The sequence below is a fragment of the Podarcis gaigeae genome, assembly GCF_964106915.1.
Source record: "Podarcis gaigeae genome assembly, chromosome: 8".
In the NCBI taxonomy this organism is placed as follows: Eukaryota; Metazoa; Chordata; class Lepidosauria; order Squamata; family Lacertidae; genus Podarcis; species Podarcis gaigeae.
In genome coordinates this window covers 72,565,738-72,590,963 of record NC_139684.1, presented here as the reverse complement: position 1 = coordinate 72,590,963, position 25,226 = coordinate 72,565,738, and the positions used below count along the sequence as shown (strand labels likewise).

The following is a 25,226-nucleotide window of genomic DNA, read 5'->3' as shown; positions in this document are numbered from 1 at the left end:
ACCAGAAATATTAAAACAGCTGATTAAAGCAAATGAACAAGATGACATAGCATAAGGCTGTAACAACTCCTTGGTATAAAGAACCATTTGCCCACTGAAATAAAACCCATCGGAATGCATGTAGAAATATAGGGCTGGACAGACATAATTCAGGAAGGTATTCCGAAACCTTTGGCACCAGTTTATTTATCCGTCTCATTGTAATCTTCCAGAGAGCTAGGTCGACATGCATGCTTTCCTCTCCCTCTCAATGTTGTTTTCACAACAGCCCTGAGGGGCAGGTTAGGCTGAGAGCCAGTGACGGACCCCCAAGATTACGAAGATTGATTTATGGCTGAACGCGGGTTTTAAATTTGGGTTTCCCAATTCCTAGTCTGCTACACCAGAGGTGGGCAGAAAGTAGATTGGGATCTGCTAGCTCTCAGGATGATTTGCAGTAGATCAGCAAGAGTGGTCCCCCCCCTTACTCCTAGTCCATCAACAATTGCAACTGCAGAAGAACTTTTCCCTCCTAAATTAGGCCACTGAGATGAAGAAAGCTCACTAAGAGTGGATTGCTATGTGAAAGGATTATGAGCTCAGTTCAGTTCTGGTGATGAAGACAAAATCCCAGGCTCAGGATGTGCTCAAGAGGCAACCTGCCCTGTTCCTTAATTCTAAACTGTATATATTTTGCACCTAACCTCTGTTTGTGGATCTTGGGGTTATAGTAAAAAAACAAAGTAGACTCAACAAGCCAGTAATATACTATACCACACAGCAAAGGGACTGATCCCTCCTGCCGCCGAAAAGAAAGTTTATTGATTGCCTTCCCACACATATTTATGTATAGCTAAAATAAAATAATTATTATTCCCAATTTTCAAAAACTGTCCTATGCCTGGTAGCCTGGAAGTGTTTTTTTTTTTTTAAATATACTCACCCCAGGGGCTGGTTGCTATTTGCAAGCCTGTCTTAATCAAAAGCTCTGGATGCTTTGCAGATGGAAGAAAACCCATGCCTATTTTCCACATTTTGGAAAGTACTGGATGAATCTATTCCCGGTCTCCACCCCTCCCTCGCATCCTTCCTACACTTTGGCATGGCTTGTGTGCTGTATTTTGTTATGTCAACAGTACATCTCTATAGTGGAATGGGCGCGTGATGTCATGGCCCTCCTCCCATCTGTGTCTACCTGTATTTATTATATGGGCTTTTCTCGGGATCTCAGAACGTGATCATTAGAAGTGAGATTCCTAACACTGAAGTGCTTTTTCAGAAATCAGCAATTATTTAGCAATACATGCTGAAGTCAGTCTCTCTCTGTAAATATTTTTATTGAAAGTTTTCTACATTGCATACAATAAAAGCCAAACTAATCTAAAGAAAAAGAATAAAGAATAACCTAAATAAAAAGAGAGAGAGAAAGGGAAAGAAATAGAGAGGCAGAAGGAGAAAAATAAAAAGAATGAATACCAAAAGTCCTCTATTGGAATTTTATCAAATCCCTTTCTCCATATACAGACAAGTAGACCCTCCCAGCTCTCACCCGGGCCCCTGATCTTTGATCTGTCATCTTCCTGTGTATATCTTCATCAATCCAAAATAAGGGGCTTTTACAAAGTCTCCATAGCAGTGGGCTATACAAAAGGCATACAGATCCATCTGTTTTAAATCCTGAAATTTGCGAACCAGCTGTATTTCACAAACCGCCTAGTGCTGAATTGAGGCGCACGGGTGGAATGACGTTAAAACAGTGAAATGGAAAATGGAACAATTTTGACATCCGCGTCCACCGATGTGGTAGGGTAGACTGCGCAATGGGTCACAAGTTTTACTCATGTCATCTGAGCTGACAGGAATTTAGGGTTCTAGAGCCAATCGCGCAAACCGTTTGTTCCTTGTGCACCACTACTTCTAAATTCCTCAAACAATTTCTTCACTTCTCTAACGTGAACAAATGAGGGAAAACTCTTTCAGCCCCCAAACTAAAATTATTGGGGGCTTTATGCCCCTATGGGCAACCTTTGGGAGGGGGTATCACATGCCCAGGTAGGTAGGATGGGGGGAGCAGGATGCTGGCCTGTGGGATTCTGTCCTCCGAGATGGCTGCCTCAGTCTGCCTCATGCACCCGCTGGCCCTACAAAAAGCCCACAGGCAGGACTCTGGTCCTGGAAATAGCCATCAAGAGTAGTTACTGTTGACGACCTGTGAAATGGTCTAATCCCCTTTCGAAACCATCAGAATTGGGGGCCATTATCACATTTTGGGATATGTAACCCCAAAGAAAGGCTATTTACAAAAAGGAAGCCCCATGTATGCTTGCTTGCTGTGCTTAGGCTGCCTCTGACCTTTTTTTTTTTTTTGCAAATGACATACAAATGACACCTTTTAAAATATGTAGCTACCTATTTGTTTCAGGTGTGGCCCTCCTGGACTCACCTCTGCTGTTGGACAGGATGCTTTCATTGGGGTGCGAAGGGTGTACAACCCCCGTCAGCAACCAGATTTTCTGGAGGGCTAGAACAGAGTCCCTTAAAACCTTAATAAATATTACTTTAAAAACAAAACAAAACAAAAACAAGAAGATGCCCCGGTTCCCCCAAAGCGCCTCATTCTTTCTGTTCTGCTGCAGATGCCACACTCTCTGCCCTTTTGGCCATGGTTTGGCAACAGATGGGCCAAGTAGTCTTATGCAGTTTGCCAGATTTCATACCAGGGTCTCTGGTTGCTAACCAATAGCACAGAGAGAGCACTTTGATAGCTTTCCAAGTCACCCTGTTAATTTACAACCAGGGCCAAGAAAAATGTGGTGCTAAAACGGGCTAGGAATCCAATCTAAGCTGATGCCCAAACTGTAAAGGTAAAGGTAAAGGTACCCCTGCCCGTACGGGCCAGTCTTGCCAGACTCTGGGGTTGTGCGCCCATCTCACTCAAGAGGCCAGGGGCCAGCGCTGTCCGAAGACACTTCCGGGTCACGTGGCCAGCGTGACATCGCTGCTCTGGCGAGCCAGAGCTGCACACGGAAACGCCGTTTACCTTCCCGCTAGAAAGCGGTCCCTATTTATCTACTTGCACCCGAGGGTGCTTTCGAACTGCTAGGTTGGCAGGCGCTGGGACCGAGCAACGGGAGCGCACCCCGCTGCGGGGATTCGAACCGCCGACCTTTCGATCGGCAAGCCCTAGGCGCTGAGGCTTTTACCCACAGCGCCACCGGGTATTAATTTGCTAGCCTCCCCCAAGTTATTAAATCTGTTTGTCCATCAAGGGCTTCAGGCAGAGATCTTTCACTTCAGTTGATAGCTGTTCCTTTTAACTCGGGCGGAGAAACTTTTCCCACCCAAAGACCACATTACCTTCTGTGCTGTGTGCGCGCATGTCAGTGATGGGCGGAGCCAGAGGCCAAAATAGATGCAACAATAGATTTGACTCTTTAGGACAGTAAAGCTTCCTTCCAGCCATCCCAAGGTCAAAGATTTCTGTACATAAACCTCTCCGTGCTCCATATAGGCCAACAAGCATTAACACAAAGTTGAAGGACACTTTCTGGCCTGGCCAGAGCATTTAATGAGGTGGGGGTGTGGCTTGGAGAGGGGGTGTGGCCTGAAGAGAGTCCCAAGGGCCACATTCAGTGAGGCCTGCAAGGCTGCATTCAGCCCCAGCGCCTGAAGTCCCCAACCCATTTTAACTGAGGGTAGCAATGCTTCTGCATTTCTTTGTTTTTAATTGGGAATACAGTGGTACCTCAGGTTAAGTACTTAATTCATTCCGGAGGTCCATACTTAACCTGAAACTGTTCTTAACCTGAAGCACCACTTTAGCTAATGGGGCCTCCGTGCCGCTGCCGCGCAATTTCTGTTCTGATCCTGAAATCAAAGTTCTTAACCCGAGGTACTATTTCTGGGTTAGCGGAGTCTGTAACCTGAAGTGTATGTAACCTGAAGCGTATGTAACCCGAGGTACCACTGTATGCAGAACTGAAGTTAAGACTTGAAAGGACGAGACACTGAAAGAAACAGAAATTGACAAATTCTCCCAGTCTTTAGAAGACAGCAAAGGGGAGCAAGAAATTTAGGAGGAAACTGTATGTTTTTAAAGGTGGGGGAGTAGTGATGTCATAATTTGCAAACAGTATTAAAGGTATGCTCTTACCTTATGCTAATAGAAGGAGCTGTACATCTGGGGATTGCTTGTGTTTCTGGACGCTACTTAAAACTAATGGTCGGCCCATTTCTAATCATTAAATTTTCACGGCTCTTGCTCGAGTGCTGCAGAGTTGATCGTGGGGCTGTGGCCAAATGGCAGTGCTCAGGAAGATACAGTCCACCCGCCTCCTGACATTCCCCCAGCTTGCTTGACACCCATCGGCAAGGTCCTTGCAAGACCCATGCATTCCCAGGGTCTGCACCAGCGCGGAGAGAAGTCGGGTGTTTGCTAAGGCCTGCGGACTGTTGAGAAACCTTGGCCATCGGCCTCTGCTTCCATCTTCTCACCTGGTGGGCCGCAGGAGGCGCAGTGATCTCCCAGGCTTTCTTGCTGCACGCATCTTTGGTGTCAGATGCGCAGCTTCTTTCAGGATACTCCTGTTTCATTCCTCTCTTCCACCGCATGACCGTTCTCCTTCAACCAGATACTCAGCATTCTGCAGCCATTGAGCCTCTTCAGTCCCTATTTGGGTTTGTTTTTCCCTGATCCATTAAATTCATCCCCCCCCCCCAAATAAACACAGCTCCCCTTTGCAGTTCTTCAGGCATGCTGATATCTCCCTCTTGTTTCTCAATGGCCACATTTTGGCTACAGTCCTGTTGGCACTAACTTTCTGTGTTTGCTATTAGAGGGATGGATGAGAGGTGCTATCGGGAAGCATCCACCTTTGTCCTGGGAGCCCATTCTCTTAGCCTCAGATGTTTCAGAGTTGGCTCTGGTTATGCAACGGCAAGAGGAAAAGCACTTTGAACATTCTCCCGGGCGGCGTTTTCTCCTTTGGGATTGGGCATGTGCACTGATTTCTGCTGGCCCAAAAACCTGGAGCTGGCACCTCCTGTTTAAAATAATATTTATATTCACGCATACAAACACAACCCAGACAGAATAAGCTGGCATCTAGTGCTCCCAATCTCACCCCCTTTTCTCCTCCTTAAAATATATATATTCGTTCGCTAATTCAGGCTGAAGGAGATGAGTTGGAGAAGGGGTGCCCCCCCCCGATTTTCCAGACTTAAATTCAGTTCTCCACATTTCCACAGCAATTTGTAATGGGGGAAAAAATCCTCATGAAAATTCATCAACACTTCTATGTCAATTTCTCCTGATAAACATGTTACAGTTTACATAGAATAATAGAATTGTAGAATTGGAAGGGACCCCAAGGGACATCTAGTTGTACCCCCTGCAATGCAGGGATCTAAACTAAAGCATGCACATTTACACGTTTTTTGCAGTCGGTTCCCCCTGGAAATAGTGCATTTTTGTATGTCATTTTCACAAACATATGGCTTGTAATAAGCTAAGTCCTACTCAGAGTAGACCCATTGAATGACTGTAGGGTTATATCTTTTGCTTTCATTGGGCCTACTCTGAGTAGGGCTGACATTGGATACAACCCTATGTTTTATGCACCCCCATTTATTCATTTTTTGGTACGTGGTGTTTGGTTTGGCATTGCAAAATTCAGAGAAGTGCAAACTTTGAAGAAGAGCTACGGTTTAGTTCACATATTGGTTTGAAAAGTGTCGGTAAGGCAGTTCTTGTTAAACGCAAACAGAATCGCATTTCTCCTTCATCCCACAATCCTCTTCATTGCCTGTTAGTGCTGCTGAGCTAGATGGAATGAAACAACTGCCTGTGTTTCTGGAGCCCTGAGCTCCCTTCGCACTCTTTTTGTTTCTGCTGCTTCTGTACCTGCCCTTTCCAAGCATGCTAGCAGCCATGTGGAAGGAGACTTTTCACATGTATATGTGAGGGAATCAAGGCATCTTGTTAAGCCCTTGCCCCCTCTAGGAAAACCTGGGGCCAAACCCTCAAGAAAAAGTAACTTTCATAATTTCCCCTACCTGGTTACCTTGAGCCAGATTTTGACTCAACCCTAGGCGAGCAGCTGTTTACAAGCCTGTTTTTAAAGCCCTGGGGGTTTCCGGCATGAGATCGCAGAGGCTGAACGTCATGTCCTGCTGGTTCTCAAGCAGGAGAGTGCTGAGAATTGGTCAGTAGCTAAGACTTCTGCAAAAGAACCACTGGTGCTTCAGATGCTGCTGATTGTGTGCTGAAGTCAGCAAAGCTCCCTCTGCAAGTTCTGTCCTTCGAGCCAGCAGGGTGTCATTGCTGATGCATGAAAAGCGGGGAGAAAGAAAATGACCTGCCGGAGGACGCTGGCTCTCGCCCACTGGTGTGCTGACACGCTTTGCAGCCACAAACATGCGCACTTGCGTTCCTCCCTTTGCCAACAATGTTGTCACACCTACTCAATTACTCGCCCACGGGTGCTCAGTCACACTTAATGATGATGCAGTCCCAGTAATTGATCTCTGCAGGCGTCCCACTCTGACGCTTTCATTCCCACTCCCAAGGAAGAGGCAGGATTCCTTGTGGGGTGAGGTGATCTTACTGGTCAGTTCTGGGGCCCAAGCTCACAGGTGCAGTGGCGGAGGAAGGGGGGCAGGGGCGGTCTGCCCCAGGTGCCATCTCTGAGGGGGTGACAAGAAGGCAGCCCATGAGGGACTTGTCCTGCCACCCTGGGTGCGGTGGCGCGAGGTGCCGCCATCATGCCGCCACCGCATGCGGAAGATCCTCCACTTGCAGCTGCACCCTCCGCCACCGTCCGTACGGTGCGCTCACATGCGTGGTACGTAGCGGTGCATGCGCTGTATGTAGCGGTGCGCACGCATGCGCACCGGGCAGTTTGCTCCACCCCCGACATCCTGCACTGGGTGGCGGTTCTCCTTCCTTCGCCCCCTGCACAGGTGTCCCAGCACGGGAAGAATGGATACAAAAACTCCTGGAATATGCAGAAATGGTGAAACTTACCGGAAGAATAAGAAATCAAGATAACAAACTTCTTTAAAAAATAAAAGAATGGAAATGGTTTATTGAATATTTACAGATAAATTGTAAACAGGTAAAAACAACAGCAGGATTATTGTAATAACCTGCAGTTTCGTAAGAGTATATATTTAAAGAAGATGACTAAATGAGCCAATTAAGTTAATTAGGATATGCAGAATACATTAGAAATAAATTTAAGGAACCACAGAAAAAGGGGGAAGGAAGTCAAGTTTTGAAATGTCAAAATGATTGCAAAATCAGTGAAATGTATAAACCTGAAAAGTATATATAAAAAAGAGAGAGATAGTTTTGTTTTTGTTTTTAAAAATGGAGGTAAAAACTGTTGGGCAGCTATATATCTGTATAGTGGGGTAGGATAGCTGGGGGAAAAAATCATACCTGGCAACCTATGTGCCCCTTTGGTTTCAGATAATATGTGGGTAGACGGGTCTAAGAAGCCCGGGACACAAATTTTCACAGCCCTCAAGCAGCTTGCGGTGGCTCATTTAGCAGAAGCAATGTATGTAGTGTTAACTCTGGAAGTGTATCCCCGATTCTGACCAAACGAAACCTCCTAGAGCAAAATATACATCAGGAGACTTAGTGGGGTCAGTTTTCCTGCCCCACTAATATGGGAATGAGGGACACGGTAGTTGAACAGCAGCAGCAGCGGAGGAAGCTACTTGGGCGCCTGGGGCAGCGTGCCCAGGGACAGGCGAGCCACCCATAGGGGTGGGGTGAGGGCAGGGCGCACCGCGGGGCCTCCAAAGCCTGCCTGCCTCCTCCCACTCAGCTGCGCTACAGCTGGGGGGGGGAGGCATTGGTCAGACTGTTTGGGGAGCGCAGAGTCTGCATGTGCCCAAGCCACTGTGTCTCTCCCAGGAGAGACGCGTGGCTGGGGTGCACTGCAGGCCCCACGGTGAGTGCCACCCAGCATTTTGTCACCCCCCTCAGTGGTGACACTCAGGGCGGACTGCACACACCGCACACCCTTCCTCCAACCCTGAACAGCAGTGCAATGAGAGAATGACACGACTTGGGAAATGTCAAACAAACCCACCTGAACTGTGGCATCTGCAGGTGTCAAGTGAATCTCCTGGGGTGGAAGTGGGGATAGTGGAAGGGATGTGAGATATTTGTATCGGACGTTTATTCTCACAACAACCTTGTGAGGTAGGTTGGGCTGAGAGGCAGGGACTGGCCCAAGGCCACCCAGTGAGCTTCATGGCTGGGTGGGGATTTGAACCCTGGTCTCCCAGGTCCTCGCCCAGCAACATCTGGCCACAGGTTTTCCAATCTTGCTGTAGCATTGTCATTGTCGTTATCACGTACAGCAAAATCTTATGCTTACTCAGAAGTAAATCCAAATAGATTTAGTGGGCCTTATTCCCGTAGTAAGTATGTTTAGGATTTGGGCCTTCGCTCAGTTTTGCCTCAGACTTTTCTGGATTCAGGGAGTCAACACGCTGTAACATATGCAGCGCCGGTGCCTCAGCAGGAGCTCAGTCTTAACAGATGGCAGCTGTGTTGTTCCTGCTGATGCAGCTGATCTCTGCAGAATAGCCGGCAGTGTCCTCTGTTCCAGTGGTTTGCCTGCGGATCTTGTGAGTTATTCTCCTTTCACAGAAGGGGAACTGAGGGCGAGAGAGATGCCCAAGACCACTCTCAGTGACTCCCATGGCAAAGTAGGATCTGGATTGAATCTTTGAAGGTGACTTGGAAACTACAACTAATCCAGAATGCGGCAGTTAGACTGGTGACTGCGAGTGGCGACCGAGACCACATAACACCGGTCCTGAAAGACCTTCATTGGCTCCCAGTACGTTTCCAAGCTCAATTCAAAGTGTTGACCTTTAAATCCCAAAATGGTCACGGCCCAGTATACCTGAAGCAGCGTCTCCACCCCCATTGTTCAGCCCAGACACTGAAGTCCAGCTCCGAGGGCTTTCTGGCAGTTCCCTCACTGCGAGAAGTGAAGCCACAGGGAACCAGGCAGAGGGCCTTCTCAGTAGTGGCACCCGCCCTGTGGAACTCCCTCCCACCCGATGTTAAGGAAATAAACAGCTATCTGACTTTTAGAAGACATCTGAAGGCAACCCTGTTTAGGGAAGTTTTTAATGTTTGAAGTTTTATCATGTTTTTAATGTTCTGTTGGGAGCTGCCCAGAGTGGCTGGGGAAACCCAGACAGGTGGGCAGGATATAGATAATAAATCATCATCAACAACAACATCAAACTGTAGAATTGGAAGGGACCCTGAGGATCATGTAGTCCAACCACCTACAATGCAGGAATATGCAGCTGTCCAATACAGGGATTGAACCTGCAACCGTGGCATTATCAACACCATGCTCTAACCAACTGAGCTGTCCGGTTGACGGGACTCTTACCTCCAGTTTCAACCCTGAACTTTGAGTGGGAACCTTTTTCACCTCAAAGGCCCTGTTTGCTTCTGGGCAATCTTCTGGGGCCCCCCGTGCAATTGGTGGGTGGGTCCAGAGACAAAAGTGGGAGGGGCAACATGTGATTTTAAAAACAACAACCAAAAACAACAACATTGTATAGCAGGCCTGTATCTTCATGCTCACCCATCCCTCTCTGTCCTCCATCCAGACAAGAAAGGAAGCATTACCAGGAATTGAAGGGCACATTGCAGCCAGGCAAAAGCAGTCCAGGAGGTTGCAATGCAGGGCTGAGGAGGGGTCCAGCTCGGGAGGGGGTGTGGCCTGGGGAGAATCCGGGGGGGGGGCAGATGGGGAAGGCTGGAGGGCATCATCTAGGCCTGAGGCCCTGCATACCTGCTCTGGATCATATTGGCTCAGGCATGAACTTTAATCAGGTCGTAGAGTTGTATTTTTGCATCTAGGAACATCTATTTATAAAAACCCTTCCCCGCCAATTAAAATTGTGCCCCCAGCCACTATTTCCCCTGGTTTTAATTTAGAAAACTTCTCCCCACCCTCAACCCGTTGTGTTTATGAGTTCTGACATCCCTTTGTTTATAGAAAGAACCCAGAAAGTTGGGGCAGGGGTGGAGGGTGATGTGGATTGGGACCATGCCGTGCAGGGTTGTGGGTGGGTGTTGAAATATTGTTTTTTTTAATTAATGAAATAAGAGATAACAGAATACAAAACAGAAGGATACAATTAATGCCCTTTGTATGCACTTGGACAATAATTCGCATATGACAAAAGCAAGTATTCATAAATTAAAATTGAGTCAACAGGATTCTGCAGGGTCAGAGTGTCAATGAGAGTTGACAGAGGCTGTTAATCCTTTCCTACTGCATTGTTTTCCTGCTGAAAATCGCTTCCCGAGCTTGTCCATTGCCCCACTTGTAATGTTTTGAACCAAATGACAGCTTCTGGAAATGGGGTTTTCAGCAGGGAAGTGGGGCAAGGCAGAGGGAGGTAAAATTGTCATCCCCTCCCTGTGCTCATGATTCAGATCTGTGGGACTTGATTATCAATCAATATTCTTACGATCTCAGATCAGCCACTAGAATACATCTAAACACATGCAATTTTACAGTTTCCAGGCAAAAGCCTTTTTGGGATTAACAACATAACAAAAAGCATTGTGTACGCTTTGTTCACAATTAAACTAGAACTAGTTTTTGAGTGCTGGTGTGTTTGGTAAAAAGGTAAAGGTAAAGGTACCCCTGCCCGTACGGGCCAGTCTTGACAGACTCTGGGGTTGTGCGCCCATCTCACTTAAGAGGCCAGGAGCCAGCGCTGTCCGGAGACACTTCCGGGTCACGTGGCCAGCATGACAAAGCTGCATCTGGCGAGCCAGAGCTGCACACGGAAACGCCGTTTACCTTCCCGCTGGTAAGCGGTCCCTATTTATCTACTTGCACCCGGAGGTGCTTTCGAACTGCTAGGTTGGCAGGCGCTGGGACCGAGCAGCGGGAGCGCACCCCGCCGCAGGGATTCGAACCGCCGACCTTTCAATCGGCAAGTCCTAGGTGCTGAGGCTTTAACCCACAGCGCCACCTGCGTCCCTCGGTGTGTTTGGTAGAGGGCTTTAATCATCTGGTTCCCAGCAGTGCCTGCTGATGCACAGAATTTTGCCACTTTGATGGTGATTTTGTTAGCAGAGTCTAACAAACGGAAGGAAGTAATTTTTGTAAATAAATGAGACAGGGCCCTGGTGACAAGCATATGAATCATGTCCTTGAAATCATGTTTGGTTTGACCTTCAGTGAAGTTGTATTTGGGGTGCTCTAGTGATTGCTCCAGATCAGAGTAATGTTAAAGGGCCACATACCGTGAGCTGGTGCAGAGGTCAGCAATCTTAGTGGTTAGAACATTGAGCTTGAACCCAGCTTTAAATCCAGACTTGGCCGTGAAGCTCTGAGGACGGCCTTAGGGAAGATTCACTATTGTTCAACCTAAAAGCTGTTGTGAGGCTTTGCTCTCTAGCTCCTTAGAGGAAGTTCTTCGGCAGAAAGACGTCCGCAGCTGGCCCTGGCCTCTCCTCCATGCTCCTTAACTTGTCCCTTTTCCAGCTTCTCCTGCCCCACTGGGCATCTTTCCACTCCTCCCAAGGCATTCTGGGAAGACTCCTGTAGACCCATGGCCCTCTCCTCCCGCCAGCCATAGGCTGAGCTCCAAGGGTCATCATGGCAGGCACAAGAAGCTGGTGGGAGCTGGCAGTGTCTGTTGCGGCTGCATTAGTCAGAACTCGCACCGTCGACTTACATTTGTATTTATTGGCATTAGCAGACACCTTGCGGAAGGACGAGAGGGGGGGAAACTGAGGCCTTCTACATGGTTGTGTGTGCTAACAAAGGGGCAAAGGACAGCATATTGCAATTTTACATTTTCTGAAATCCCCTCTCCTCCTCCTCCCTTATTTTCATTGGTATGTAAATGTATGTTGTGTACCTAAAAAGCCAGAGGTATACTTCCTCTGAACATGCTTGGTGAAACAGAAACATCTTCAGCAGGTGACAAAATATTAAAATTATGAGGCTTTATTTCTGTGCTCAGTGTGGGTCTCCAAAACTGAAAGCTAGCAGAGTCTGTGATATAGAAAAATAGGGGTGGTTGTCTTTTGCTGCCCACCTTCCCAAGGGACTGAGTCCCCTAAGTCCATGATCGGTCAGAGATAAATGGATGGAAGCAGGATGCAATGAAAGCAAGGCAGATCTTTATTTCTCTGTTGCAACAGAGTTCTCTCCCCACCTAGCAAGGAGCGAAGAGAGACCCAGAACCAAGAAGAAACATCTCCTTTAAGGGTTTTCATTTTTGTGTGGTGAAGGACATTTCCTTTACAGTCAGAAATCACATCACACATAAGGTGAGGTTACTGTGGCTCAGGCAGGACAAGGTGTGATATTCCTCAGGATTTGACAAGTTTTGCATAGTTCCAGACACAGTTTACACAAAACATTAGCATCTGATAAGACAATCAGGATGTCCCTCAGACATTCCTCAATGTAGAGCATCTGGGCAAACAATGACAATTAATACAAAGGAGATTCATAGGTATAGGAGAGGAATCCCTTCAGGAACTTCTCATTGCGACCTGCTTGCGTGGTCTCAGGCAAGAGGGATTAAGGAGGCAGAGGAAATATTTGCAGTCTTTAGGGGAGCCAAGATGGCTTTTGGATTGCTCTCCTGTACTGTTGTAGACATGTGGTTTATATACTTACGTATGTTTGCAATTATCAACATTTATTCTATGTTTGAGACCTTAGAATCCTTTTAACCACTGGAAGAATTCTGCTGCCAGGAAGGGAGGCAAAGATGGCCGCTGTTGGTGAGAGGATACAAACCAATCGTTCCGAAGCCAGAGACATGTGAGAAGCTTTGGTTGCCTTTCTGATGTGATTTCTCTCCCGCTTCCCCTTCCCAGTGACGTTGTGCCAGGGTGGCTGCGTGGAGGTGGACTCGTACACCGAGGCCGTGGCCGGCAACAGCTTCCAGATCTTGTGCATCTCCTGCAAGAAGCGCAGCGAGACGGAGGCGGAGGCCTTCACCGAGTGGTTCTTCAAGCAGAAGGGGGAGGAAGAATACGTCAAGGTGTGTGCCATGGCGATGTAAGGGCGAGTGGTTGTGTGGAGGGGGCGATGGGATGGGTAGCATAATGGCCTGTTCACTCCCTGGACCACGAAATGTTGTAAGCACCTTCACCATAAATACACAGATCTAGAATAAATAAGCTTGTGGGATCTGTCCTCATCCCAACTTGGAACTGCAAAGCCCATCAATCCAAGGCAAGTGCAAAATAGGGGCTGAAAGCATGGAGCCGGTTTCAAAATGGCGGCTTAGGGGGTGGAGCCAGTTGCTCTTTGCACCCCATGAGCCAGCAGACACTGGGATAAACTGCATAGACCGGTACGTAGGCACTGACTCCTAGGGGCTGAGGCAGTTTTGTTTCCACCCCCTCAATGTATTTTTTCAGGGGGCTGGGCTCCCCCCAGCCATGGAGGGAATATATATGGTACTTTTGCAAGTGCTAAGTAATGTTTGTTCTGCTTTTGTAGGAAATTGATCCCTTAGTGTGGCAGCACCCATTCTTTGGAGCCCATTGATATTAGGCAGGAGTTGTATTCTTTTCGTCACCTGCTAAAAAATCTTTTGTTTCAGCAAGCTGACCCAGGCATATAACTTGAGCATTTTATTTTAATTAAAAGTATGTGGGGTTGTTTTTTTTAAATCCCTCATTGTATTTATATTTTACATCTTTTATATAGTTTGTTCTTAAATGTTTGTTCCTATCAATATTTTAATAAGTATTTTAAGTTGTTGAAAACTAGTTAGAGGAATTTTTTTTTGTTCTAGCGTTCCAATTCTATTGAATATAATATAATATATATATATATGCTCTCCTCTACTGATTGATCCCAGGAGTGCAGGCACTGTTTTAATATAACAAATAAGTTGACTAAATGCTGGAAACTATACGTGAAATGGACACCCATGGAGTATGCACACTCTTCGTACACCAACCGCAATTAAATGCAGATAGTCTGATGTGCTGGACCTCCCATTCTCCAAGAGACCAATGTTAATTGGGTGTCTTTTGTTCCTTTGAAATGGTTTTGTTGATTTGTGAGTTCCAAGGTACTTGGTGTTCCCGAGAGCTCTTCCCCAGGCTATTTTTATTAACTACATCAATGATTAACCATTTTAGGAGCACCTGCATGTATAGGAGGTCCCAGAGAGAAAGAAGAAGAAAGAGATGCAGGCAAAAGACTTTTGGGAGCAGGATAGAGGCAGGATGGTGTAAGCAAAGCCCATAAAAATCGTGCTGGTGGACCTTAGATGTCTTTTACAGGGTAGTCACCATCATAATAAAAAAGGACAACATTTGCATTGTGCTTTCCAGCATTCAAAGTATTTCCTATACTTCACCTAGTTGCAACAGGGGTGGGCAGCCTATGGCCCTCCAGATATTGGACTCCAAATCCCATCAGTTCCAGCCACTGTGGCCGATGGGCAGGGAACAGGGGTAGGGGAGGCTGGGGCACATTGGGACTGGTAGGGCAGAAGATGGACTGATGGGGCACTGCCCCACCAAACTCAGTTTGTTTGTTTTTTTTTAAATATTTTTTATTCATTTTCACAAATATAACAAAATAAAAACATAACATAACATACAATGACATAACATAACATACTAAGACATAACATACAATAACATACATAACACGACTTCCCCAAGCCTTCCCTTCACTGCACCCTTATTTTTTTTAAAAACAGCATTTCTAGCAATCCTTCATTCCAATTCATAACTGATTCTCTTTATATTTTATTTAAATTTAAGATTTAACAGCTATAATTCTCTATCTTATATCCCTTGACATTTTAGCATTCCGAAATTTTACAACAGTTCCTAAGATAAACTTTAAATTTTCTCCAGTCCTCTTCCACCGTCTCTCTCCTCTGGTCACGGATTCTGCCGGTCATCTCTGCCAATCCCATAAATTCTGTCACCTTGGTCTGCCATTCTTCCAGAGTGGGTAGTTCTTGCTTCTTCCAATATTTTGCTAGTAGAATTCTTGCTGCTGTGGTTGCATACATGAAGAATGTTCTGTCTTCCTTTGGTACCATTTGGTCGACCATGCCCAAGAGAAAAGCCTCTGGTTTTTTAGCAAATGTCCGCTTGAGAATTTTCTTCATTTCATTATAGATCATTTCCCAGTAGGCCTTAATCTTTGGGCAGGTCCACCAAAGGTGGTAAAAAGTTCCTTCACATTCATTACACTTCCAGCAATTATTATTGGGCAAATGATATATCTTTGCTAGCCTGGCTGGGGTCATGTACCACCTATAGATCATTTTCATTATATTCTCTTTTAAGGCAGTGCATGCCGTAAATTTAATGCCTGTGGTCCATAACCTTTCCCAGTCCGCAAACATAATGTCATGACCAATATCTTGTGCCCATTTAATCATTGCTGATTTAACTGTTTCATCTTGGGTGTTCCATTTCAGCAGCAAATTATACATTCTAGACAAATTCTTAGTATTGGGCTCCAATAGTTCCGTTTCTAACTTTGACCTCTCCTTCTGAAATCCTACTTTCCTGTCTTGCTTAAATATTTCATTAATCTGCTGGTGATGTAACCAGTCTCTGACTTTAGGTTTTAATTTCTCCAAGCTCTGTAATTTGAGCTTTTCACCATCATATTCCAAGATTTCACTGTATTTTGGCCAGTCTGAATCCATATTAAGTTTTTTTACCGCTTTAGCTTCCAGGGGTGACAACCACCTGGGGGTTTTATTTTCCAGCAAATCTTTATAACGATTCCATACATTAAACAATGCTTTCCTGACAATATGGTTTTTAAAACCTCTATGCACTTTTACCTTGTCATACCATAAATATGCATGCCAACCGAAGTTGTTATCATATCCTTCTAGATCTAAAATATCTGTATTCTCAAGAAGTAGCCATTGCTTCAGCCAGCAAAAAGCTGCTGCTTCATAATAAAGTCTTAAGTCCGGCAGGGCAAAGCCCCCTCTATCCTTTGCATCAGTTAGAATCTTAAATTTTATTCTGGGCTTTTTGCCCTGCCAGACAAAATTAGATATATCTTTCTGCCACTTCTTGAAACAGTCCATTTTGTCCAAAATTTGTAATGTCTGAAATAAAAACAACACTCTCGGCAATACATTCATCTTAATAACAGCAATTCGGCCTAACAAGGAGAGTCTTAACCTAGACCATATGTCGAGATCTTTCTTCACCTCCAACCAACATTTCTCATAGTTATCTTTAAATAGATTCACATTTTTTGATGTTAAGTTCACCCCCAGGTATTTCACCTTTTTTGTTATTTCTAAACCGGTTTCTCTTTGAAAGCTATCTTTTTCCTCGATCGTTAGATTTTTCCCCAGCACCTTCGTCTTTTGTTTGTTTAATTTAAAACCTGCCACTTGACCAAATATTTCAATAAGTTCTAAAGCTCTTTTCGTACTGGCTTCTGGTTGTTGCAGAGTTAAAACTAGATCATCTGCAAAAGCTCTTAACTTATAATGTTTAGTTCCGAGTCTTATCCCTTCTACCAGCTGGTCCCTTCTGATCATGTTCAATAATACCTCCAGGACAGATATAAATAATAGAGGGGATATTGGGCATCCCTGTCGTGTCCCTTTTTCTATTGGAATCTCATCCATAACCATACCGTTCACAATTAATTTAGCCTTTTGTTCAGAGTATATTGCACTTATACCATTTTCAAAATTATGGCCTACCCCCATCCCATGGAGATTCCTCTTTAGAAATGTCCAAGAAATATTGTCAAAGGCTTTCTCCGCATCCACAAAGATCAACACTGCTTTTCTGTTTATCTCCATCTCCAGGAGTTCTAATATATCTATAATATTTCTCACATTGTCTGACATGTATCTCCCTGGGAGAAAGCCTGTTTGGTCTTTATGAATCTCCTCTGATAACACTTTTTTAAATCTTTTTGCTAAAATTTCTGCAAAAATTTTATAATCCACATTTAAGAGTGATATAGGGCGGTAGTTCTTAACTTGGTGTTTCTCAGTTTCTGTCTTTGGTATAAGTGAGATGAATGCCTCTTTCCACGATTCGGGAGCCTTTTTCCCCTCTAAGATTTGGTTGCATACTTCCTTCAATGGTTGTATTAACCATTCCTTCAATGCTTTGTAGTATCTCGCCGTCAGTCCATCTGGTCCTGGTGATTTTCCCAGTTGCATTTTTTGGATGGCACCCTCTATTTCTTGGTCTGTAATTTTCTCATTTAAAGTCCTCTTGCTTTTTTCAGAAATCTTTGAGAGTCCATATTTTTTAATGAATTCTTCAATCTCTTGTTCTTTCTTTGGCCCTTGAGCATATAACTTTTTGAAATAACTTTGGAAACAATTGCTAATCTCGTTTGGTTTATTGATAAATTTACCATCCACTTCTAGGGATGTCACAGTGTTCAGCTTTTGTCTCTTTTTCAGTTGCCATGATAGCAATTTCCCACATTTATCTGCTGATTCAAATGATTTTTGCCTCATTTGTTTTATTTTCCATTCTATCTCCTCATTCACCAGTTCCATATATTGAGTCTGATAGTACTTTATTTCTCTTAGGATCTCCTGAGATTTAGGTTTAGACCTCAATTTCTTCTCTCCTTCTTTTATTTGATTCCAGATTTTTTCCTTCTTCTCATTCTGTTGTTTCTTCTTTATGGAGTTTTGCTGAATCAGGAAACCTCGCATCACGGCCTTGCTTGCATCCCATATTATTCTTCTTTCCACCTCTGATCTTAAATTTATCTCGAAATAGTCCTTCAATGTCTTTTGGGCCTTTTTGTAAATTGTTTCATCTTTAAACAGGGTGTCATTCATTCTCCATCTGAAGGTTCCAGTTGTTGTCAGCTTCATTTCCATCTTTACTGCATTGTGATCGGAACAAGTTTTTGGGCAGATTTCTGTCTTTTTAACCCTTGGTGCCAGATTGCTGGAAATCCATATTTGGTCAATCCTGGTCCATGTCATTTTTGCTTCAGAGAAGAAGGTCCCCTCTCTTTCTAGAGGGTTCCTTGTTCTCCAGATATCAATCAAGTCCATGGTGTCAGTCAGTTCAAAAAAAGTCTTTGGCAGTCTCCCATCCTTGGAAATCGTTTGTCTCTGCGCTTTATCCATGTTTGTGGAGACTACTCCGTTCATATCTCCCATAAATATTATTTTAAAGTCCATAAAATCCATTAACGTCTCATGCAACTTCTTAAAGAACTCGGCCTTCCCTTCATTAGGTGCATAAACTCCTACAATCAGAATTTTTTCTCCTTGAATTTGAATTTCCACTGCCAGAAATCTTCCTTGTTCATCCTTGAAAATTAATTTTGGTTCTAATTTTTCTTTCACATAAATCACAACTCCCCTTTTCTTAACTTTGTCAGAAGAAATGAATTCTTGTCCCAATCTTTTATTTATCAAAAGTTTTCTGTTTATCCTGGCAATATGGGTTTCTTGCAAACATATTATATCTAGATGTTCTTTCTTTAATATGTGAAACACCTGTCCTCTTTTTCGGGGATGGTTCAGGCCGTGACAGTTCCAACTCAAAAATTGCAGAGACATTTCTGTTATTGGGCTGCTTTTCCGCCGACTGCTCCAAGTTCTTGTTCCTCGTCAGTAGGTGCTGGGGCAAGTCCAAATGATAGATTTGCTATGTCTGGTATTTCCCTCTCTTCTACAGTTCCTTTCTCAAAGTCCTCAAAGTATTTCTCCAAAAATTGGTCTTTATCTTGAGTTGTTTTGATCTTAATTTTCTTCCCTTTGAAGTTGAAGGACAATCCTTGTGGAAATTCCCACCTAAATGGGATGTTATATTTTTTCAGCAAATCTGCTAAAGTCTTAAATTGAAACCTCACCTCTAGGAAGTGCTTAGGAATGTCCTTGAAGATCTGTACCTGGGAATTCTTAACAATCAGGGCCTTCTGAAAATGTAGGTTCAGTATTTTATCCCTTTCTTCTTTGGATCTTAAGGTAATTAAACAATCCCTTGGTTTCTTGCCTTGTTTTCTGCCAATCCGGAAGGCTGAGGTAATTGCAAATTCCTGCTCCTCTTCCCCTCCTAGTTCATCAATCCAAAATTCTTGAAATTTATCTGTCAGGAAGTCTCCCAGGTTACCCTGTTCTTCCTCTGGTACTGATCTTAATTTCAAATTCTTATTTTTCCTCTCTAGCTCCAAAAAGGCCAAAGCTGAATCATGTTCGTTGACTTTCTTTGCAATGGGTACAAACTTTCCCCTGGTGTCCTCGGCTGTGCTCCTTGCGCTCTCGGCTATTTTTCTCGTTTCTGTAGATTCTTGCACAAGACGGTTTATAGAGTCTGTGTTATTTGCAATTGCCGTTGTGTTCAGGTCTAGTCTTGTTGTCAGCTCTGTCAATTTCTTAGAATTATCTGTCAATTTCCTAGAGTTCTCTGTGGACTGCTTGGTAAGTGCTTCTAAAGACTTGTTTATTCTAAGCAGTGCCTGTGTCATAGATTCCATTGATGCTGTTGTTCCTTTTTCCTGTACAGCTGTAGCTCCTGATGTGGAGCCTCTTCTTTGGGTCTGCTTTTGAGTTTGTTTTGATTTGCTTCTTGTTGTTATTTCCTCCTGTGGAGTGCTCATAACTCAAGGTCGTTCCCACAGGAAAGTTGCAAGTGGAAAATCCCACTTCTCTGTCTCTATCACAGTGCAACTGTTTCTCTCTTTTAGTCCTCTAGAGGGGGAAATTGTATCCAAGTAATGGCGACAATAGCAACACAAAAGACAGGGAAACAAGTAGCCAATGCAAAGTTCCACCAAGCAAAAGTCCAGCCAAAAGCCTTATTTGTTTCAAATCCAATATCTTATAAGTTCAATTACCTAAAGTCCCGTTATTTTATTTCAATTAAGTTTGGCCTCTGTATCCACCAGCTTTTTGACAGCTCATTTTCTGACAGCTCACTTTCCTGGCGCTTGTTTTTTTCCCGGCAGCCTGATCAGAGGCTTCGGCAGCGGAAGACTTTTTTTCCCCAACCCCCTGTCCTCTGGCAGATTAGATTTACACAGTCCTCTTCCCCCCTTCACCTGCCTGTGGGGGGGGGGGATTTCTTCCAATATCAAGAGTTCAATAAGGTTTCTTAAATAGAAAGGTTCCCTTTAAAAATAGCTTGTTTTTCCATTGCTCAATCGGTCGTGCAGTTCCGGGAGGGCTGGCTTCCTTATTTTCTACCTCTCCCGTTTTCAGCCGAATTTTCTTAAATTGCTTTTAGAGTCCCATTTAGTTTGCAGATCTTACTCACGGGTAATGTTGCCAACCGGTTGTTTCAGGAAGGAATCGGCGCTCTCCGTCAATGGCGACGCGGCTTCACTCCGTAAGCTGGGTTGCGATCCTCAGCACCGCGCTCACACCCGATGCCGCTCCGGAGCCTTTAAAAAGGCTCCTTCACGATACCGGGGGGCGCAAAGGTGCCCACCGAATCTCCTTGTTCACAGGCTTCAGCGCCTGTGATTTTAGGGGTCCCCCGCTCGCCGTAGCGGGTCAGACCCGAACTTTACGGAGCAGTCTTGCCTCGGAGCTCGAGGCTAAGACCGCCATTAAACGCTGGCGCCGACCGGAAGCCCCACCAAACTCAGTTTGTCCTCAACCAGCTTGCACTTGCCTGCTTCTTACAACCAGCCCAAGGGCTATCAGCCTTGGGTATTAATGTTGCCCTTGCAGAATTCCGCAGGCGGAGGATTGGGACAAAACTAGAATGAGTTGGCTCTGCCTGTTATGAGCTCTGACGCCACCTACTGTTGGGCCCCCTGTTTTCTACCCTACCAGTCCCAATCTGTCCGCCATCATCCCTGAAAGCAGGCTCGGAGCCAACAACCCTATATGCAAGACGGTATTATTCCCTTCCAGATTGGGGTTGGGAGTCTGAGGCTGTGAGTGGAAGTGGTTTGCGTAAGTCCACCTAGTGAGTTCAAGATTGGAGTTGAGTACGTCTTGCCTTATAGTAGAGACACCTCTGCCAACCAGGCTTCTCTGTGTGTGGACTGAACCTCACCTGTCCTCCAGATCCTTCGCTATGACCCAGATGAGAGGCTCAACGTGATGGATCCTCGCTTTGAGGGCCTGGTTCATTGGAACGGGACCAAGAACATCCGGGACTTGCAGGATCTCTCCATCTTCATTCTTAATGTGACCTTTGACCATATGGGTGAATACGTCTGCACTGTCAACCGCACACTCTTTTTCGCGGCGGAGTTCACACACAACATCATGGTCAACAAGACCATCCATGTTACGGTGGTAGAGAAACGTAAGTATAAGCTTGGAGCTAAGGAGAAGCGGAGGGAGAAGCTGGGATGGTGGGGGACTCTTGGCGGGCTGTGAAACAGTGGTAAGCTTAAGACAGGGACGGGGGATCCTTCCTTCAGCCCAGAGGCCTTGTTAGACCCACCAGGCCGTTTTGGCCAAGCCACACCCACCTTCCCTACACCTGATTTTGTATATGATGTCAGGTGTGAGGCAGGTAAAGGCAGGGTGTGGACAAAAGGGGCTTTGCGGTCCCAGCCAATCCATTGTGCCTGCAAAGCACTTCCCAAGTGCTAACTAGCAACTGATTGTCAGCGCTTGGGAACTGCTGGGGATGAGGCTTCCCAAGCCCTGACAATCAGCTGATAGCCTAGGTTGGGAAAGCACTGCACTCAGGGTTTCCCCAGTGCTGAAAATAAGCTAAGGAAGCCCCATGTACTGCGTGTGGGGTTGTTGTTTTTTCCCCCCAATGAATTTTTATTTCAAAAATGGGTCACCTGGTATCACAGTCATTTCAGGTGATTGGCAGGTGGTCAGCTCCACCCACCTGCGAGACTTGGTCTTCATGTGTGTGCTGGCTAGATTCATTTTCCTGTGCCTGGTTTAAAACAGAAGAAAAGCACTAGTGAACCAAAGGTCCATCTCATCTCCTCCAGCTTTTGTTTTCTACACTGGCTAACCAGATGCCTCCGGGAAGTCTGCAAATTTCAGTCATTTGCATAGAGCTACCAGCTTTAATCTGTCCAAGCAACAGATACACTGACTTTAGAGCTGTAGCTGATTAATCGGTGGCAGCCTATTGTACCGGATGGGGATGAAAACTAAGGGCACATGTTTATATCTGGAAGCCCTTTTGGTTCTGGTGTGTTGCTGTAATAGGAATTGGAGGGGGGGGAGTTTTAACAACCATGGATGCTGGGAGTTTTTGCTTAGAATGGTAAGAGGCTCCCCACACCCAAGCTAAAGGGAGGACCAATTTGCATGGCAGGACAAACATGACTCAAAATCTGGAGCCAGAGAGCAAATGCAGCTAGAAACGTGCATTAGGGGTGTGTGTGTGTGTGCCTGTTTTGTTTTGCACATCCTTATCTCTGTCCTTCCTTTCACAGAAAACCGGGAAATGGCATCCATCGTTTCCGAGATCATGATGTACGTTCTCATCGTCGTCCTGACCATCTGGCTGGTGGCTGAGATGGTCTACTGCTACAAGAAGATCGCTGCGGCGACGGAGGCAGCTGCTCAAGAGAATGCGTAAGAAGCGTGGGTGGCGATAGGAGGGGAGTTGTGCGTGTGCGCGCGCACACGTGTGGAGAAGCCAAAAGAAAGAGCAACAGGAGACCAGTTCTAGCTCCAGCTTTGACCCACCTTGGCCAAAGTACCCTCTGCTGGGCCAGCTCCTACATAGGCAGAACTCCCTCTAGGGGAGTGACATGGTTGCAGTGCATCGCTACAGGGTCATTGCTGTTTTAATTTCCCACAGTGCCTCAGGGCAGCTTTACGTCAGGGGCAATATGGGTAATTTAAAGTGGTAGGTGGCTCCCGGACTGGTATAGGAAGCCCAAGGCTGCCAACAACAGTGGACTCTTTGGTGTTGCCAAGGGCCCAGCAGCTGCCTGTGGATGCCAGATGTTGGCCCTGGCCCTGCTGGAGGTGGAGAACACAGGGTGATGCAGGGGAAGGATGCAGAAAGTGAAAACATCTGGACTGGACCGTGTGTCTTACTGGATCAGAGGGAGCTGGGAAGCAGGCCAAAGGCCCTTCCAGTGGAAGACTTCTATGTGTCTTGCAGTGGTTTTATGCCTTAACTGGTGGCAAAGTCAGGTTCACCCTTTCTTTTTGCTGTTATAATCCTCCTTGTTAGCCTGGCAGAAAGTTGCAGGCTCAGCTGAAAGCACTGCCTGCCTCAAAGCTCTCCTTGCAGAATAAACAAGTCCTTGAGACACCTGTTGGCTGCACCCATAAGAACATAACAAGAGCCCTGCTGGATCAGGCCAATGGCCCATCTAGGCCAGCATCTTGTTCTCACAATGACCAACCAGATGCCCATTGTGAGAAGCCCACAAGAGCACTCCTGGGGTTTCCAGCCACTGGTATTTAGAAGCGTTGCTACCTTCAACTGTTGTCCTCAAACTGCACTTGAGGCATGGTATTGCCAAACACTTAAAAAATATTTGATGGTTCCCCCAAAATAAACTTAATGTGTGAAGAGGCCTTCACGTGTACTTGAGGGGCTGGTTAGAGAGCTTTGGCAGACCCAGCCTGGCTCGTAAGCCACTAAGCAGAACTTGGAACAAGGCCAGCTCCAGGTTTGTTGAGGAGGGGGCTTGTCAAAATGTACCCCCACCTAGGCCTGAGGTTGCCTTGGCAGGCTTACCTGGCAACAATGATAGGCAGCAGCCATGCCCTGATGAGCACCAGGGCCTGGGGGGGGGGGCATCATTTTGTTTTCCCACAATGCCCTTGGAGTAACATCTCTTCAGGGCATTCTGGGAAATTAAAATGGTGGGCAGTTCCCAGACCCACCCATTTGGTGTTTGCTGTAGAACCAGAAAAAAACACAGTTATTTTACAGAAGGGCCCAGGATAGGCACCAACAATGGGCCACGCTGGGGCTCTTGCAGCTGCCGTGTGCCGGTGCCAGCCCTGGTTATGGAGGGTGGGGAATCGGGGGGAAAGCCCACCTCACACATATTCCCGCTTCTCTCTTGTGTCCTGACAGCTCTGAGTACTTGGCCATCACGTCGGAAAGTAAGGAAAACTGTACAGGGGTGCAGGTAGCTGAATAGCCCACGTAGGGCTGTTGGCGGGCACAGGACTTCCTGGCTGGCAGGTAATGTATTGCGAACATCGCCGCTTCATCCCCATGTTTTCCAAGAGTGACATCAGCAAAAGATGCCCCTTTCCCCAGGAAATGACTGCTGAAATCTTAGATGGGAAGGAGAGGCGGGCAGGGAAATATGGGAAGAGGCAAGAGGTTAGCAAGGGACAAATGTAGGCAAATGCAGTTACGAGCAATTAAGCTTTGTTGCCATAGGGCCTACCAAACAAAAAAAACCCCACCTCTAGTGGATGGCGATTGCACTCAATATTCCCTGCTCTAACGGCTTCTAATATCGAGAGTGATTTTGGCAGGCTTCTGAAGGAAAAGGTTAATTAGCATTCTATTACCGCTTCCCCGTTTTAGATTAAATAGCAGGGGGAGACGATGTGACGTACAGAGGGAGAAAAGTTCTGTCTCTGGGCAGGGCTGCCAACTTCGACTACAGAGGGGCACTTGCATGCCTTTAACAGCTGTGTGGCAAGGGAAGAATCCGGGGTGGGGGTGGGGGTTGCAGCTTTCCCCTGGACTGTGGCACAACTTTGGGAAAACTGGCCCTTGTTGAGCCTTCCTCCAGCACACTGCTGTCAAAGGGCCCGGAAACCCAGTGCCGATTCTAGGTTATTTCATTTGCACTTTTTCCATTGGGCTCAGTCTGCATGGGCACCTAGAGGAGGGCACCCGTGGGCCCTTATGGGACTTTTTCGGTGCCCGCAGAGTCCGCTCTCTCCTGCACCCATGCTCCCCGCCCCACAGAAATCAGGCTTGGAAGAAGCATTGCAGCCAACAGGCCACGGTGTGTGTCTGGCTGTGTAACACCCACTGAAATTTCCCAAGTTTGTGTGCCCATGTGCCTGGAAAGCTTGGTGACCCCTGGTCAAGAGGGGGAGGCCGAGGCGAGTGAAAAAGAAGCCATTGTACCTTCTCCTCACAGCTCTCTTGCTCGGGCAAACAGGCCCCGGCAGCAAGGAGGAGAGGCAGCCAAGGGGGCAGGGGTCTCTAGGGTTGGCAGTTGTGCCCACTTCCCACCTCAGATGAGGCATGGCAGGAACCCAATTGTGCCAACCATCAGTGCTGGACCTGAGCCGCTTTGGGGCCTGAGAGAAAAGAAAAGAGAGAGGGAGGGAGGCGGTAA

At 46.1% G+C, this 25,226-nt stretch overlaps 1 protein-coding gene across 1 annotated transcript in view; it reads left to right on the top strand.

The window, feature by feature from the left end:
• Nucleotides 1-25,226, top strand: part of SCN1B (sodium voltage-gated channel beta subunit 1) — a 30,810-nt gene that overhangs the window by 4,240 nt on the left and 1,344 nt on the right. The window contains exons 2-5 of the mRNA XM_083751179.1: nucleotides 12,884-13,050; nucleotides 21,034-21,277; nucleotides 22,383-22,524; nucleotides 23,993-24,103. Of these exons, the coding sequence (XP_083607305.1) occupies nucleotides 12,884-13,050; nucleotides 21,034-21,277; nucleotides 22,383-22,524; nucleotides 23,993-24,059 (620 nt within the window). The 3' untranslated portion in view covers nucleotides 24,060-24,103. The remainder of the gene's footprint in view (nucleotides 1-12,883; nucleotides 13,051-21,033; nucleotides 21,278-22,382; nucleotides 22,525-23,992; nucleotides 24,104-25,226) is intronic.